This window comes from Silurus aristotelis (genome assembly GCF_946808225.1).
Source record: "Silurus aristotelis genome assembly, chromosome: 24".
Taxonomy (NCBI): Eukaryota; Metazoa; Chordata; class Actinopteri; order Siluriformes; family Siluridae; genus Silurus; species Silurus aristotelis.
Window position 1 is genome coordinate 17,509,043 of NC_139597.1, and position 18,190 is coordinate 17,527,232.

At 38.7% G+C, this 18,190-nt stretch overlaps 1 protein-coding gene and 1 long non-coding RNA gene across 6 annotated transcripts in view; one reads left to right on the plus strand and one right to left on the minus strand.

The window, feature by feature from the left end:
* The window catches only part of LOC310719128 (actin nucleation-promoting factor WASL-like), a 38,859-nt gene that overhangs the window by 12,327 nt on the left and 8,342 nt on the right, over positions 1-18,190 (plus strand). For 4 of the 5 annotated variants that reach the window (XM_083528559.1, XM_083528560.1, XM_083528557.1 and 1 more), the window contains 9 exons: positions 428-511; positions 1,837-1,933; positions 4,286-4,309; positions 5,248-5,434; positions 5,591-5,633; positions 6,658-6,811; positions 6,915-7,441; positions 8,706-8,814; positions 9,702-10,548. In XM_083528559.1, the coding sequence (XP_083384685.1) occupies positions 428-511; positions 1,837-1,933; positions 4,286-4,309; positions 5,248-5,434; positions 5,591-5,633; positions 6,658-6,811; positions 6,915-7,441; positions 8,706-8,814; positions 9,702-9,760 (1,284 nt within the window). In that variant the 3' untranslated portion in view covers positions 9,761-10,548. Of the gene's footprint in view, positions 1-427; positions 512-1,836; positions 1,934-4,285; positions 4,310-5,247; positions 5,435-5,590; positions 5,634-6,657; positions 6,812-6,914; positions 7,442-8,705; positions 8,815-9,701; positions 10,549-18,190 lie in introns of those variants that run through there. The other variant, XM_083528558.1, reaches the window with a different exon arrangement.
* Positions 4,272-5,285, minus strand: LOC310719243. Its single transcript, XR_014531410.1, has 2 exons — positions 4,577-5,285; positions 4,272-4,530 (listed from the first exon to the last, which is right to left on the minus strand). It is a non-coding gene; the product is annotated as an uncharacterized lncRNA (long non-coding RNA).

Below are 18,190 nucleotides of genomic sequence, written 5' to 3' on the forward strand. Positions count from 1 at the left end.
TGGAGGGGTTAAACGGAATGCTAGTTATGTATGCAGCTGTTGTTTGGTGGACCTGGGATATGAGCCAAGGTTCCTTGTCATTCAGAACAGGTTTTGGCTCAGTGAGAAGGGATTAAGGGGAAAAAAGTAAGTGACGAGGCTTATTGTAAGCACTACTTTACACGTCCTTGTGTGAATCTGTGGAATGTGTATTCTGTATAAATGGTCCCAATCGCACTGCCTTTGCTGGTTATCCAGGGTTTATTCACCTATGGTCGTAGCTATCGATTATTTTAGTAATCGAGTATTTTACCGATTATTGCATCGAATAATCGGATGAGAAGTACTTTTGTACTACAAATGTAGGGGAGTAACACATTCTATGGCAATTCCAAAAATTCCTTTTTTCCCCCTCAGTTTTAATTCACGTTTTCACTGCTTTTCGCAGGATGGCCAAATCTTCGAAGAAGAGCTCTACTACGGCTTTGTGATGAACTGTTCCAAACCTTTCTTCATGACCTTCGCAGGAGAGGTAAGTGCTTCGGATTTTACTTAGGATGGCACTCTATGACCCCATGTAACCTTCTGGATCAGAAATGGTGTTTCCGATGAGGACACTAAAGTGCGCGACGTCCTCAGAAATCGGTAGTGAGGACTCTGATTTAATCAATCAGAATTTGATGATTTTTGGATTGAGATGTTAATTTTTATGGCCTTTTTAGTGGAAAGTTATGAGTCGTTTTGAATCATTCCATACGTCTGACTGGATACTATCTTAATGTCTTTGGTACTTTAAGTGCTATATATATCTAACTACCTACCTCCCGAGGAGCTCCATCATTTGTGGAATGTAATCGTACTTCGTGTATCAGTAATTTACTGAATAGTAACCTATATAGCACACAGCAAGCGACCAATCAGGTTAAAGCGCATGCTCCGTTTTGAACTTGTTTTGATTGGCGCTTGGTGGTATCTACTGACCTCGTTTGTGCGATTAGTTGAAAAGAAGGTTTTGGGCTCATGATAATTTAATTAAATATCAGTGTTCGTCTCATTTATATCATTCTATTAAAAGGTCAGTATGCTAAGAGTAACAGAACCTTTTCACACAACTTGAGTTGATTTAATTAAAAGTCTTGTGACACAAATGACAATAGGAACATTATAGCCGTAATAAATCATAGTACTTTGATACTTAAATGCATTTGAAGGCAAATACTTTTGTACTTTTTGCTCAAGTAAACATTGAGAATGAAGTATGAATATATTGACTGGATTCTGAATATATTCAGAATTTTATTTCTATTGAAAAATCCTCCCGTAACATGAATAACAGCTCCTGGCTGTTGGAGATGTTCCTTTCTGCTCCAGTTCATCCCAGAGCAGTTTAACAGGATTTAGGTCTGGTGACTGGGCAGGTCATTCCAGGAATGACAACACTCCAGACCACTGTTTGCTCTCTAAATAACGCTTACGAAGCTCGGATATATGCTTCGACTCTTTGTCTCGGTGTATGATGAAGGCGGTTCCAATGAAGCCATGTTGGTTTCTTTAACCTGGAATAATTTTTCAACCTTCCTTGCACCGAAACAACTCCAATCCTTCAAGTTTTCACCTTCATGTTTGATTGTGGTGGTGAAGAATTCTGCCCACATCTTCTCCTAGTCTCTATCTGACACAAGTTCTTCTGTTAGAGCCAAAATGTCACATTTAGACTCCTATTTGTTCGAGTTGCATCGAAACAAAAGGATCATGCATATGTCTCAAAAACCATAAGTGAATCTGTTTCCAAGCATTTGATATGTAATTGATATATTAAAATATTTCTGATGCAAATCCAATTCGACCCCCAAACAGAAGTGTCAGATCGGCCTCAACTTCGCTGACGACCATGAGGCAAAAGTCTTCAGAGCGGCGACCAATGATCTGATGATGAAAAGAAGCCGGAAAACCGGTAAGCACTGCTCTCAATCCGTTTTTAACCGTGCATGCGCTATATAATTATTTCATGCATTATTTCAACCTTCATTTGATTTCCTTCTGGAAAACAGCCTGTAATTGTTTTTCCACTAAGTCCGCTTGATTGTGCATTTTGCATCACTATAGAGGTCATAAACCTGCAGCAAAAATCCATAGATATAGTTTTTCCGGGTTGCATTACGCAGCACAGGAGCGGCCTCTAGAGGCAAATTAATGAAACCACGTGCTGTTTATTTTTTTTTTTTATTTCGGAGGTTTACTTTTTGTTTCAGTTTGAATTCATGTCCTTTATTTCACTCAAGTTTAATAATATTTTACATGGTGTTATGTTACCTGTAGGTTTGTCGGTTATCGGCAAGTATGATCAGTATGATCGGTCGACCATTTCAAAACATGGTCCAGAACAACACAAATGCAGAAACAGGTTTTTTATTTAGACCTGCATTTTAATATAGAATCAAAGGCTGTGCGATCATGTTTGCTAGTGCAAATGTTTCCCAAAAATTTGTTACGCTACATCCAAATTAAGATCTCCGTCTGAAAAACGCTTACATTCCTGTACTTCCTGTACACCCTTCTTATATATTCACGCATTTCTTCCTGTACTTCCTACAGTGCACCTGGTAAGTATTCACAGCGCTTCACTTTTTCCACATTTTATGTTACAGCGTCATTATTTTCTATAAAAATCTACAAACACTACCCCATAATGGCAACGTGAAAGATGTTTGTTTGATTTTATTAAAATGGAATTTATGAAAAATATAAAAACGAAAAATAAATCACGTACATAAGTATTTACAGCCTTTGCCAGGACATTCAAAATCAAGCTCAGGTGCATCCTGTTTCCGTTGATCATCCTTAAGATGTTTTACATCTGGGTGCCAAAATTTTCGGGTCCCCTCTTTTCTCCATATCTGCTCCCCTTTCCCTCCTCCACAACGGTGCTTGAATCCTCGAAGCCCCGCCTCTTTAGTGATGTCCGCTTCCAATAGGGGTGTGGCAGATCCCCCATAATGCCTAAATGAAAGGAACCGGCACCTGCATTTGAGGAAAGACAAGACAACAGGGAGACGGAGGGCGAAAAGAGCAGCAAAGCCATAAGAACACGTACGTGCTTTTGTGGCATGTAACATTCATTATTTATTGGTATAAGAATGAACATAATGAGCATTATAGAGTTCTGAAATCAACATCTGCCTGCTTTAGAATGAAATCAATCAGAGTAGTAATTGATTAAATACATAGTCCTGTGCTGAAGCATGGTGGTGGTATTGTTTTATGTTGTGTGATATGTTATGTCAAATTGTAGTTATATGTTGTATTATGCCATCTGTTATGATGTTTTATGTTTTTTGTTATATGTTGTGTTATGTTATACTGTATGTTGTGTTATGTTAGGTTATGTTATGTTATGATGTTTTATGTTATTTTTTTTGTGGTTGTGTTATGTTATATGTTGTTATATGTTATGTTTTACTGTATGTTGTGTTGTGTTATGTTAGGTTATGTCATGTCATGATGTTTTATGTCATGTTTTGTTATGATGTTGTATGTCATATGTTATGTTGTATTATGTTATGCCATGTTATGATTTATGTTTTGTTATGTTATGCCATATATTATGTTATGATGTTTTGTTGTTGTTGTGTTATGTTATGGTGTTATGTCATACTGTGTGTTGTGTTATATGTTAGGTTATGTTATGTCATGATGTTTAATGTCATGTTATGTTTTTTGTTGTTATGTTATGTTGTTATTTTATACTGTATGTTGTGTTGTGTTATATGTTATGTTATGTTACATGTTTTATGTTATGTTATAGCTTTGTTTTCCCCCAATTACTGGGGAACCTCTTAGGCTTGGGGGCAACATTTATGCAGGGCAATAACTTGAACTACTACTAAATAAGGACTAACGTCTGCATGGTCACATGGTGAATCCATCTCTAATGCTTTCTTTCCTGTTTTTTGTTTGAAACCTCACTTTCCTACTCATGTTTTTTTTTTTTTTTTTGCACACTCTTTTTGTTCTCATGATTGTGCCACCTTCTCATACCTCATACCACCGATTGGTACTTTGAAGTCCTCGCAACTCTGTGGACTCCTACCAAGATGTTCTGCTTTTCATTACCTTCCCGTCATAAGCTTTTCTTTCCTCCTTAAACCGCTTCCTTAGTCAGTTTCTCCTGCATGTCTGCTGACTCAGCAGGTCATGCCGGGGAAACCCTGGTTCCATACCTTCCACAAGAAGTCTCCATTAAAGCTGCTTGCGATCGCATTTAAAAACACCCCTTACTAATTTTTGTCTCCTTTCTGTCTTCCAGAACGAAGAACAGAGCCACAAAATGGTAAGTTGGATTTATGATCCACTTCATTTACTTAAACAGAGAAAGAATAAAGCATGCACTCGTCCCCAGATCTGCACCTCCTGCTCATTAAGTTCCCTCCTGTTGCGAAAACTTTCATGTTTTAACCGTGTGCATCCTCCCAGCCTGGAGGCGCAGCGTCTCAGCAATCCTGTCACACTGGAAATGGGCATGTAGGCTGTTTGTTCTAGATGCAGTTGACTCTGAAAACTCTACAAATCTGTGGAAAAATGTTCTCATATTACAGACCAGGTTCAGCTTCAGGATATAAGAACATGAAGGAAGTGGTTCATTGCTGAAGGATTTGGGTTACTGATCAGAAGGTCAGGGGTTCAAACCCCCGGTATCACCAAGCTGCCATTCTTAGACCCTTGAGCAAGGCCCGTTCGCAGATGTGGCTCCTTTGATGAAAGCCAAAATGTTAAGAACGATGACTGTTCATCAAACTCTGAGAGCAAACAAAGATGGATTTTCTTGGAGAAGCCCACAAGGAGCTCGGAAGGAGCTTGAGAGTCCTTATATTAGAAGAGTGTTTAGAAAAAAAAAAATCCATATTTGGCAAATAATCATCTGTTCTAGTTGAATGATTAGATGTTGTCTTTTTAAAGAAGTGTGGTGGCGGTAGCATCGTGTTATGCTTTCCATCAGCTGGGGTGAGGGGAACTTTTAGGGCTGGGGGGCAACATTTATGAAGGCAAAAGAACACCAGGGTAATACGATTTTATAAGAAAGAACTAGTGGTAGTTTCAGAAGAAAATTGTCTGATTCATTGTTTTTGGAATTAGTTTTACTGAAGTTTTTTTTTTTTTTTTTAAGCCAGCGATCTTTTCTTTCCGTGTCCTTCATTCGAACATGTAGTAGGTCCTATAGGAAGATAGGGTTATGGGTTACTTGCTTACAAGTACGTGGTTTGTTTTTAGATCCAGGACCTACACTGCTTATGGCAACGGTGGACATCAGGAACCCTGAGATCAACAACACCAGATATAACAACAACAACTTCCAAGTCAACAACCTCCCAAGCAACTTGAGAAAAGACAAGGGCAAAAACAAGAACAAAAAGAAGAAAATCACAAAGTCGGAGATCGGCACGCCGAGTAATTTCCGGTGAGTTGTTTGAATTGAATCAATTTTGCACCATGCTGATAAATAAATAAATCTACACCTAGTGTAATCTTTTAATCTAACAGATCGAATGTCTGTTAGATGTATAAAAGTATAAAAGTCTGATCATTGTGTGTGTGTTGTTTTTTTTCCGGTCAGGCATGTTGGACATGTGGGTTGGGATCCTAACACAGGATTTGATGTAAGCACTTTGATCCTTTCTTGAGTCAACATTATTGGATTATGTTACGCTTCAGGTCATTGTTTTGTTATATGGTCTTGTAATATACACAGAAGGTTAAGGGCCTTCTCAAGGGCCCAAAATCGGCAGCTCGAGGTTGGTTCTGAAAAGTTTGCTCCGGTTAGCCGCAGTCCAGACCAAACTGAATGGTGTTAAAGTATGGAATGGTTGCCATGTTGGTTCCTTTTGCATTCTGGAATTAGTCTTCAACCTTCTCTGTACCAAAACAAACCCAAACCGTTAAGCTTCCACCTCCATGAATGATTGTGGGGGTGAGGCAGTCTGCTAACATCTTCTCGCTTGGTCTCTGTCCTACAGATGTTCTGTTCAGGCCAAAATTGTCCAATTTGGACTTAACTGTCCACAAAACGTTCTTCCACTCACTCAGTCAAATTCTTGTTTCATAAAAACTAGAGTTCAACCGATTTATTAGTTTTGCCGATGACTCATCAAAAACCCGGGTTTTACCGGGTTGCGTTTTACAGTACGAGAGCGGCCTCTAGAGGCGAATCAATAACACCACGTGATGTTCATCTAGAGTAAATTCTTCACATAGAATAAAGTTCAGTAGCTGTTCAGTACAACACAGTGTTTGTTTGTTTATCGGTTATCTGCAAGTACGATCCGTGTCGCTATTGGTAAAACTGGTCAACCTCTAATAGAAACAATAGGAACATGCAGGTGTCTTAAAAACCATAAACTTCTAGGTGTTTTCACACTGACAGGTGCTGTATATCCCAGAATTCTGGTCAGGGAATTCATATTCCTGAAGAAAAATTGGGGGTTGCCCAATTTATTTAAAAGAAAAATTGCAATTTGCTGCATTAATACTGATCTTAAATATACGTATTCATTCTATTTAGTGGGAATACATTTTTAGTGGGAATTAATTAGTTTTACCTCTTTATTTTATGTTTTTTCCTACAAAAACCCTATTATCTATATCCAAATCCGTAACTAATCCCAATTTTTTGTCTTTTTCCAGGTTAATAATCTGGACCCAGACCTGAAGAAGCTGTTTGATATGTGCGGTATATCTGAAGCCCAGCTAAAAGACAAGGAGACATCAAAGGATATCTACGAATTTATCGAGAAAAGAGGAGGAGTGGAGGCGGTGAAGAGTGAGTTCCGGAGACAGGGTAAGGTTAAATACTGTTCAAATACTTCAGTATAATTTTTTGGCACTACAAATTCTGAACTACTGTTGCTCAATGCTCATGTTTTGCTATTCCTTCTCTCAAGCTCCTCCTCCTCCTCCTCCACCCTCCCGAGGTGGTCCTCCTCCACCCCCTGGTCCATTCTCAGGTGCTCCTCCTCCTCCTCCTCCTCCTCCACCTTCTATCCAAAGCTCAGGTGGTCCTCCTCCCCCCCCATCTCGAGGACGAGGAGCTCCACCTCCCCCGCCTCCCTTCAGAGCTCCCAATTCTGCTCCTCCTCCTCCTCCTTCCAGGCCAGCTGCGGGATTTCCACCTCCTCCACCTCCAACGAGAGGCCACCTGCCACCTCCACCCATGCCTGCCTCCATGAATCCACCTCCTCCACCTCCCCCACCCTCTGCAGGAGGAGGGGCTCCACTTCCTCCACCTCCACCTCCACCCCCGGGACCACCTCCACTCAATTCTATTCTCCCGGGTTCTGAGGAAAGGTCTGGGCTCTTGGAGCAGATCCGAGAGGGGGCGGCGTTGAAGAAAGTCGAACAAGGGAGCAAGGAGAGCGGCGGGAGGAGCTCACTTTTGGACCAAATTCGACAGGGCATCCAGCTCAAAACAGTGAGTTCATCTACACTGTAGCATCAGCGTCATTTATTTCTACCTCATGAAGGCTTTTTTTATGTTACAGAGTGTTTTGATTGTCTGTTTGTGCCCTGTGATAGATTTATTTTGTAATTTTACCTCATTAGATACTTTATATGTACCTCTATACACACATTAGATACTCTATATACACCTCTATACACACACTAGATACTCTATATGCACCTCTATAAACACACTAGATACTCTATATGCACCTCTATACACACACTAGATACTCTATATGCACCTTTATGCACACTCTAGATACTCTATATGCACCTCTATACACACAATAGATACTCTATATGCACCTCTATACACACAATAGATACTCTATATGCACCTCTATACACACACTAGATACTCTATATGCACCTCTATACACATATTAGATACTCCGCATGCACCTTTATGCACACACTAGATACTCTATATGCACCTCTATACACACATACACACAATAGATACTCTATATGCACCTCTATAAACACACTAGATACTCTATATGCACCTCTATACACACACTAGATACTCTATATGCACCTTTATGCACACTCTAGATACTCTATATGCACCTCTATACACACATTAGATACTCTATATGCACCTCTATACACACATTAGATACTCTATATGCACCTCTATACACACACTAGATACTCTATATGCACCTCTATACACATATTAGATACTCTGCATGCACCTTTATGCACACACTAGATACTCTGCACGCACCTTTATGCACACACTAGATACTCTATATGCACCTCTATACACACTCTAGATACTCTATATGCACCTCTATACACACAATAGATACTGTATATGCACCTCTATACACACATTAGATACTCTATATGCACCTCTATACACACACTAGATACTCTATATGCACCTCTATACACATATTAGATACTCTGCATGCACCTTTATGCACACACTAGATACTCTATATGCACCTCTATACACACATACACACATTAGATACTTTATATGCACCTCTGGCTGTTTCAGGGTGATTTATGGCACAAACACTCTCGCTGTGAAAAGAATACAGATTGCAGCGTGCTCTCAAATATGAGTAACATATGAAATTCTGCATGTCGTCCTGCAAAGGTTCAATTACTCCTTATTTTTGCTGATTATTGGGTTTGAAATAAATGATTAAATGACATTTTGCATGGATCAGAAAAGTTCTGCTGTCTGACAGATGATTCCTGACTCTCGTGGTTTTTAGGTAGCAGATGGTACAGACTCGGCTCCTGCAGCTCCGCCCCCTTCAGCAGGAATTGTGGGAGCGCTGATGGAGGTGATGCAGAAGAGGAGCAAAGCCATTCATTCTTCAGGTGTGTATCTCTCGCTTCCCCACTCCCTACAAGGACCGGAAGTGCATCACTTCTTTCTTTCTTTGTTTCTTTCTTTCTTTTCCTTTCTTTCTGCTGTTGTTTCTTTTTCTCAACTGACTTTCTTTCTCTGCTATTTTCTTTTTGTTTTTTTTTCTTTTGTCTTTATTTTTCTGCTGTCTTTCTTTCTTTTTACAGTTTTCTTTCTCTATTTCTTTCTTTTCTTCTTTCTTTCTTGCTTTCTTAAATTCTAACTGCTGTCTTTCGTTCTTTCTTTTTCTCTATCATCTTCAATTGTTCTTTATTTTCTCTGCTATCTTTCTTTCTTTCTTTCTTTCTTTCTTTCTTTCTTATTTTTCCTCTGCTGTTCTTTTTTCTTTCTTTTCCACTTTCTTTTTCTGCTATTTTATTTGTTTCTTTTTTCTTTACCTTTTTCTTTTTTTTCTGCTGTCTTTCTTTTAACAGTTTTCTTACTTTCCTTCTTGCTGTCTTCTTTCTTTCCATCCTTTTTCCTCTGCTGCTTTCTTTCTACTGTCTTTTTTATGCTTTTGTGTTCTCTGCTGTCTTTCATTTTTCTTACTTTCTCTCATTCCTTCCTTATTCTTTAGTTTTCTCTGCTGTTTCTTTCTTTCTCTCTGCAGTCTTTCTAACTTTTTTGTTCTTTCTTTATGCTGTCTTTTTTATTCTTTTGTGTTCTTTGCTTTCCTTTTTATTTCTTCCTGCTGTCTTATGTTCTTTCTTTCTCTGCTTGCTTTTTTGTTCTTCTATCTGTTTTCTTTTGTCTATTTTTCTTTAGTTTTTTTTCTTTCTTTCTGCCTTATTTTTTTTTTCTGCCTTCTAAATGTCTTTAGCACATTAACCCTGGATCATATGTTTTTCCCCTTCTGCAGATGAAGATGACGACGACGATGACGAGGACGAGGAGGACGAAGAGGAATGGGAGGACTAGCTGCCTTTTTTTTTTCCCGAAATGAAAAAAGGAAAACGCTGCACCGTTCCTCGTCTTTCAGTCGCAATTGATCCGAATCACGTCTTTGCGTTTCGATTGCTCTCTATAATACCTCGTTTTTCGCCTGAAAAACTTTCCTCATCCTTTTTATCACTCCAGGTTCCTTTGTCTTTCTGCTCATCCTCCTGACCGTCAGTCCCATCACGCTTTCTTCACTCGTAGAGGGCGAAGGGGTTTTCTTTTCCGAGCCTCGTTTCACACAGGGAGAGTCGAAGGAATTATTTTCATACGCCATTCGTGGTGTCCTTATTTTTCTTAAAATCTTAAATCTTCTATTTTTACATACATGAAACACGAAATCTGCTATGTGAATAGAGAAATATATAAAAAAAACAAAAAAATATTCTAAAATTAAAAAAAAAAATTATCATGCTTGAGGATTTCTTGCATCATCTGTTGCCGAAGCAGATGTTAAATACCGGTTGGTTCTGGTTTTCTCTTCAGAGATGCAGAAATATTTGATTTCTGATATTATGAGAATTTTAATTTAATAATAATAAAAGAAACTAAATGCGAGATCAGTGAGATCTTTAAGTCTTCATATGTCATATGCTAATAACAGCCATGCTGTGATACTTTACTAATTCCTCTAAAGATCCAGAATCTGACCACAGGCTTTTATTTTCCTTTGTTTGGGGAGGGGATTCATGTGTATCAATAAACTGCAGAAAATTGTTAAAAAATGTATTTGAATTCTACACTTAAATAAATGGCAACATTTATACAAAGGCTGCAATTGCGATTTTTTCGTTCTTTTCTTCTGCTGTTCTTTTTTTCTTCTCTCTGCTGTTTTCTTACTTTTTTCATTCCTTTATGCTGTCTTTCATTCTTCTGTTTTCTCTGCTGTCTTTCTTTTCTCTGCTTTTTTCCTATTCCTTTTTACTTTTTCTTTCATTCTTTCCTTCTGTTGTTTTTTCTTTCTCTGCTTGCTTTCTGCTGTCTCTTTTTTTCTGCTATCTTTCTTTCTTTTATCTTTTCTTTCTTGATCTGTCTTTCTTAATTTTTTGTTTTTCCTGTATGCTGTCTTCTTGCATTCTTCTGTTTTCTTTGCTCTCTCTCTTTTTCTCTGCTGTATTGTCTTTCTTACTTTTTTTTTTTCTTTTTTTCTGTCTGCTATATTTTTCTCTACTGTATTGTCTTTACCTGGAAGCAAACAGTTCTTCAGGACGTCTTTAGATGGCGCTCTAATAAAATTTTGCATTCACTTGAACTTGGAAACCCAAACCTGTTCCAGCATGGCGATGCCCCTGTGCACAAAGTGAGCTCCTTGAAGATCTGGTTTACATGCTTTGGAGAGGAAGATCTTGAGTGGCTCTGATCTCATCCCTACTGAACACCTTTGGGATGAATGTGAACGCTGACTGCACCCCAGGTCTCCTCACCTACATCAGTACCTGCCTTTCATAACACCCTTGTGGCTGATGAACACAAATATCCATAAGCACACTCCAAAATCTGGTGGAACATCTAGAAGAGTGGAGGGAATTAGGAGGGCAAATTGTGACTAAATACCATAATTGTACAATACAATGACCAAAAACAGCAATATAGGGTGTGTGTGTGTGTGTGTGTGTATGTATGTGTGTATGTGTATATATATATATATATATATATATATATATATATACATACACACACACAGTGTTGGGCAGTAACGCGTTACCGGTAACTAATACTTTTTACCGGTAACTAGTTACTTTTTACAGTAACTAATACTGTAACGCGTTACTTTTAAAAAAATAAAGTAACTCCGTTACCGTATGGTGCGTTACCCGTTACTTTTATAAATGAATGAATTTGGGCTGAAGTGTAGCCTACAGTCTAACCTGTTTACAGCAGAGACACATTGTAGGATTGGTGGATGAACCACTGTAAACACGAAGAAGATGCACTGTGGGCTTGTCTCCGTTTATTCAGGTCTGTGCGGCAGTAATGGCGAGTCGAGGCGAGAGCAAGACGAGTTTCTCAAAGTGGAAATATGCTCATTATTTCACTTTAGTTGAGTATAAAGACAAAAACCTTTTAGTCAAATGTAAACTGTGTCTTTCTGGTTCGAAGCTCGTATCTACTGTGATAAACAACAACTCCAATCTGTCGAAGCTCCTACAGGACCTCCATGCCTGAGGAGCTAGAAGCTAACCCGGTGTTCTGTTCTACATTGTTCAGCTGTGAAAGGAACATTTTAAGGCTCAACACAACAGCAGAAGCCACTTTAGTTTTTGATTGTGAATATATTATTCAGCTTGTTTTGTTATTTATTTCAGAAATCCTTGTGATATATTCAGTTTGTGCTGGTCTGACTTTAATAAAATAGTGTTTAAAAATTACTTTGTGTTTAAGTCAGTTTTGTGTTTGTAGACCATAACGCATAAAAGGGCATTAATGGGAACATTAAAGAACATTCTTTTAAAAAAGTAACTAAAAAGTTACTTTTAACAGTAACGGAGTTACTTTTTGAATGAAGTAACGAGTAACTGTAACTAGTTACTATTTTTTAGTAACGAGCACAACACTGTATGTGTATATATATATATGTATATATATATCGCCTTCCACAATTGTTGTTGGGGTTGTTATCATTGTTGAACTGCCGTTGGGCCCAGTTTCTGAAGGGAGGGCATCATGTTCTGCTTCATAATCTCACAATACACGTTGGAATCCATGTTTCGCTCAATGAAACGCAGTACCAGCAGCACTCATGCAGCCCCAGATCATGATGCTACCACCACCATGCTTGACTGTTGGCAAAAAAACAGGAGCTACTGAGCCACTCATAAAATAGCTCAACATTTGCTATCATCATAGATCCAACACCAGCTTCTCCATGCCAGAGCCTTTAAACACTCAAAAACTGCATAGATGAGTGGACCAAAATTCCTCCACAGCGCTGTAACAGACTCATCGCAAGTTATCTCAAATGCTTGATTGCAGTTGTTGCTCAGGGTGGCCCAAACAGTTATTAGGTTTAGGGGGCAAACACTTTTTTTACCCAGGGCCATGAAGTTTTGGATTTTGTTTTCTCTCAATAATAAAATCTGTAATTTAAAAACTGCATGTTGTGATCACTTGTTTTATCTTTTACTAATATTTAAATTAGTTTGATGTTTGATGACAAACATAAAAAATAAAAAAAAGTAATCAGGAAGGGGGCAAACACTTTTCCACACCACTGTACATGTCCTGCACCACCCTCACATACTTCTCTGCCACACCTGACTTCCTCATACAATACCACAACTCCTCTCTCCACCCTGTTACACTTTCTCTATATCCACAAACACAATGCAACTCCTTCTGTCCTTCTCTATACTTCTCCATCAACATTTTCAAAGCAAATAAGGCATCTGTGGTGCTCTTGTTTGGCATGAAACTATACTGTTGCTCACAGATGGTCACCTCTTCTCTCAGCCTGGCTTCCAATACTCTTTCCCAAAACTTCATTGTGTGACTGGTCAACTTAAAACCAATGTAGTTACTGCAGGTCTGCACATCTCCCTTATGCTTAAAGGTCGGTACCAGCACACTCCTTTTCCATTATTCAGGCATACCCTCACCTTCCAGAATCTTGTTGAACAATCTGGTTAAAAACTCCCCTGCCATCTCTCCTAAACATCTTCATGCTTCTACCGGTGTGTCATCTGGTCCAACCGACTTTTCACTTTTCATCCTCTTAATCGCTGCTCTCACTTTCTCCTTACTAATCCTATCCACTTCCTGCATCACCATCTCCACATCATCCAACCTTCTCTCTCTCTCATTTTCCCCATTCATCAGCTGCTCAAAATACTCCCTCCATCTTCTCAACACACTCTCCTTACTAGTCAACCTATTTCCATCTCCACCCTTTAACTTGCAGCACATCCTTCCCAGCTCAGTCTCTCTGTCTGGCCAATCGGTACAAATCCTTTTCTTCTTCCTTAGTGTTCAACTTCTCATACAGCTCCTCGTATGCCTTTTCCTTGGTTTTCGCCACATCCCTCTTCACCTGCTGCTGCATCTCCTTGTACTCCTGCCTAATTTTCTCATCACTCTGTTGATCCCAATTCTGTTTTGGCAACCTCTTTCTGCTTATGCTCTCCTGCACTTCCTCATTCCACCACCACGTCTCTTTGTCTTCATTTCTATTTCCAGATGTCATACCAAGTCCCTTTCTAGCTGCCTCTCTTATCACTCCTGCAGTAGTTGCCCAATCATCCAGCACCTCCTCACCACCACTGAGCCCCTGTCTGACCTCTTCTATTAATCTCACACTACAGTCTTCCTCCTTCAGTTTCCACCATCTTACTCTTCTTTCAGTCCTCACTCTCCTCCTCTTCTACTTCACCTCCAAAACCATCTTACAGACCACCATCTGATGTTGTCCAGCTACAATGTCCCCTGTCAACACCTTACAGTCTCCAATCTCCTTCAGGTTGCATCTCCTACATAGAACATAGTCCACCTGTGTGCACCTTCCTCCACGGTTATACGTCACCCTATGATCCTCCTTCTTCTTAAAAGAAGTGTTCACCACTGCTATTTCCATCCTTTTTTAGCAAAATCTACCACCATCTGCCCTTCCACATTCCTCTCCTTAAAACCATACCTACCCATCACCTCCTCATCACCTCTGTTCCCTTCACCTACATGCCCATTGAAATCCCAATCATTAATCTTCCATTCCTAGGTACACCATCTACCACTTCATCTAATTCACAACCTATTTGTGGAGCATAAGCACTGATGACATTTATCATCAGCCCTACAACTTCCAGCTTCACGTTCATCACCCTATCAGAAACTCTCTTCACCTCCACTACACTCTTACTGTACTCTTCCTTCAGGATCACCCCTACACCATTTCTCTTTCCATCCACACCATGATAGAACAGCTTAAACCCACCTCCAATGTTCCTGGCCTTACTCCCTTTCCACTTGGTCTCCTGAAAACACAACATATCTACCTTTCTCCTCTCCATCATATCAGCTATCTCTCTCCCTTTACCCGTCATAGTACCAACATTTAAAGTACCAACCCGAACCTCCACTCTCCTCTACTTCTCCTTTTCCATGCTGTCTCTGTAGACGTCTTTCTCCTCTCCTTCTCCTCCTTTGGCCAACAGTAGCCCAATTTCCATCGGTACCCTGTTGACTACCGATACCTGTGGCGGTCGTTGGTAACCCGGGCCTCGACCGATCCGGTAGAAAATTCTTATTTGTGATCCGCATATTTGATTTGCCACGTTTTACGCTGGATGCCCTTCCTAACGCAACCCTCTCCTTTTATCCGGGATTGGGACCAGCACTAAAAGTGCACTGGCTTGTGCAACCCTGATGGGTGGTTTAGTCAATTCAGAGAAAGCAGTGGGACAATTCATATTCTTCATATTCATTCCCCGATTGAACAAAACACAAAACTAACACATGGGAAGGGAGTTCATTTTTGGCTTCGGGAGACGAGCGCAGCTAATTGAAGGAATTAACACTGAAGCAGTTTTGCCTTGAGCAGCTGTGGAATGGATTTCGGCTCGGGGATCTGCTCCAACACATATAAATGCACATGGGTCGGATTAGGAGGTACTGTGATTATTTGTGGGCATGACACTGGTTTAATTTTAGCAGTCATTTGAGGTGTCATTCTAGTCAAGGAAGAAGAATTCAGTCTGTACCAGTGAAAATACCGTGCAAGCAGTAGACAATATACAAAGCAAATTTAGAAGTGCTTCTGATTATTTATGTTTTTGAGGGGAAGTAACTCAGTGGGTAAAGGCTTTGGGTTAGTGATCAGAAGGTCAAGGGTTCGAGCTCTAGAACTTCCAGTCCTGTGCTCTTACATTCCCTGATCCAGGGATGCTGTATCATGGCTGACCCTAACAACTGATTCATTTTTTAATTTCCCTCTTTTTTCATGTCACTCACCACTGCCTTCCTCTGGCTCCGTCTCTATAGCAACAGAGGCATAGCATCATTGGTAATGCTGACAGAAATGCTAATCTTTTCTCCAAATTTTTATACATTCACATTTACATTTGCACCATTTAGCAGACTCCCGTGTCCAGAGCGACGTACAAAAGTGCTTTGAGTCTCTAGCAATTAATAAATCTACACTGGTATGCAAGATTACAAACTTAATATAAATATAACTCTTGATTTCTACAAAGCAAACATAAAAAATGCACAGTCTGGATGCATTGATGATCCACACGGAGACACCTTTTTAGTCAACGAAAACAAAGCTTTTTGAAAACGGCCTTTCCGTTTTGCAGAGTGGACTTGTAAAACGAAGGCTTTCGAAAACGATGACGCATCTTCAGTCTTTTTGAAGAGCCGGAAAGTAAATAAACAGCAAAGCGGAAATGACGCAGGTTGAAGCGTTTTATGTTTTGCTCGTGTACAGGGATGTAAGTGTTTTGAGACGTTTTATTGCACCCATTTTATTTTAGACAAAAACATTTATGGTTTAAAAATGTATCAAACTTAGTGTGGACGTAGCCGAAGAATTTACACAAAATTGTTTATTTATGAGTCTTTTGTGGTTACCTGCTTCAAATGAGTGCTTCTTCTTCCTGTCCTGACTCCTCCTCTTCCCTTTTCTGTTTTGAAATCTGATTCTTGAGTGTCTGATAAATGTATTTAATCTTTATCTTAATAATTATAATAAATTTTTTCACTCAGATTTATGTGTAATGTTACTTTAATTATCTGTGTATTTTTGGGTTATATTTTGTGAATGTAAGAGCACATGGTGATAAGTGTACCACACATTTATTTTATAGAGAACAATAAGAGCAATAGCATCTGAAAGGCTGTTTATTTGTTTCATTTACCAGTTTATTTTTCGTTATTTTTGTCTACTTTTCATTCTGTTTTCCCGTCTTCATTTTTTCCCATGCTGTTATTTCCCTTTTCTGTATTGAAATCTCGTGGGACAGAGAACAATAATGGCAATATCACCTGAGAGGCTGCTGATTTGTTCTGTTAATCAGAGATTAAATGTTTCCAGTGAACTGCCACCTGCTGTCCCGTGTCACACAACGAGTCAAGTATTTTAACTGGAGTCACCGGTCATACGCTAATCTTGGCGTCACGAGTCACCGCTTACACGCATACTGACCTGATGGCTCCAAAATAAATTCATCCCTCGCGGGCTGCTACACCAAAAAACTATAAATTGGCATGCAAAGAAAGCACAGATTGTATTTGTATTTTTGATTATAACATTCAAATAAATGGAGCCTTATTTAGCTGATTTGCATCTGCAACATTTGAGGATGGATTGTTATTTGCAGGCGGCTCTTTCAGAGTTCCAAACAGCGTGAGCTTTAAGACTTTAAATTGGCACGTGCACTGCGTGACGCTTTGAATCCGAGCTGATCGACAGTATAGTGACACTGCATCACGACGTTCAAAATAATAAAGAAAAACCAAAAGTGTGCAAATAAAAACAGCAATCACCACTAGTTGGCTATGGCCAAGGTAGAAGAAGAAGAGCTGGTCCAGATGGCCTTATATATATATATATATATATATATATATATATATATATATATATATATATATATATATATTTTTTTTTTTTGTGTTCACGTTTAATTAAAATGCACATTTAAGTATATATATATATATATATATATATATATATATATATATATATATATATATATATATATATATATATATATATATTTGGAGTAGCATTTACTTTAAATATTAGGGCTGTCAATCGATTAAAATATATAATAGTGATTATTCGCATGATTGTCATGAGTTAACTGGTAACAAATCACAACTTAATCGCACATTTTTATCTGTCGTCTATGCACCTTAGATTAATACAGTTCAAGTTTTTAATACTTTAATCAACTATAGATGCTTCATGCAAATGTATGTTTATTATCAGAGAAATAAAACTCAACATAGAGCATGAAGACAATTGCCTTTTGGTTTTAATTGGCAGACGTGTTTATCATGGAAGATTTCGATGCTTGATTTGAGACTTGCCGCATCAGTATGTCTGAGGAAAGAAAGTATGTCGTGAATAAAGGTTGTATTGCATTAAAGGTTTAAGTTTCGCCTCTTTTATATTTATTTATTTGTATTTTTATGTTTTTTACCTATTTAATGGTGAAACACAAATGCACACTGCATTGATTGAACGTCGATAAAATGAATCAAACTCGTGCCGTTAAAATGAATTCGCATTAACGTGTTATCAATGCGATCATTTTGACAGCCCTCATAAATATGTATATGATCATTTGAAAATGTAAATACTTGCAGAGATTTATAGAAAAAGTTTTCATATTGATATTTATGTTTCCTACCTTGTTAAATCATTGTTGATAATTATTGTGAGAAATCATTAACATGATCAGTGTCTTCACATAGATG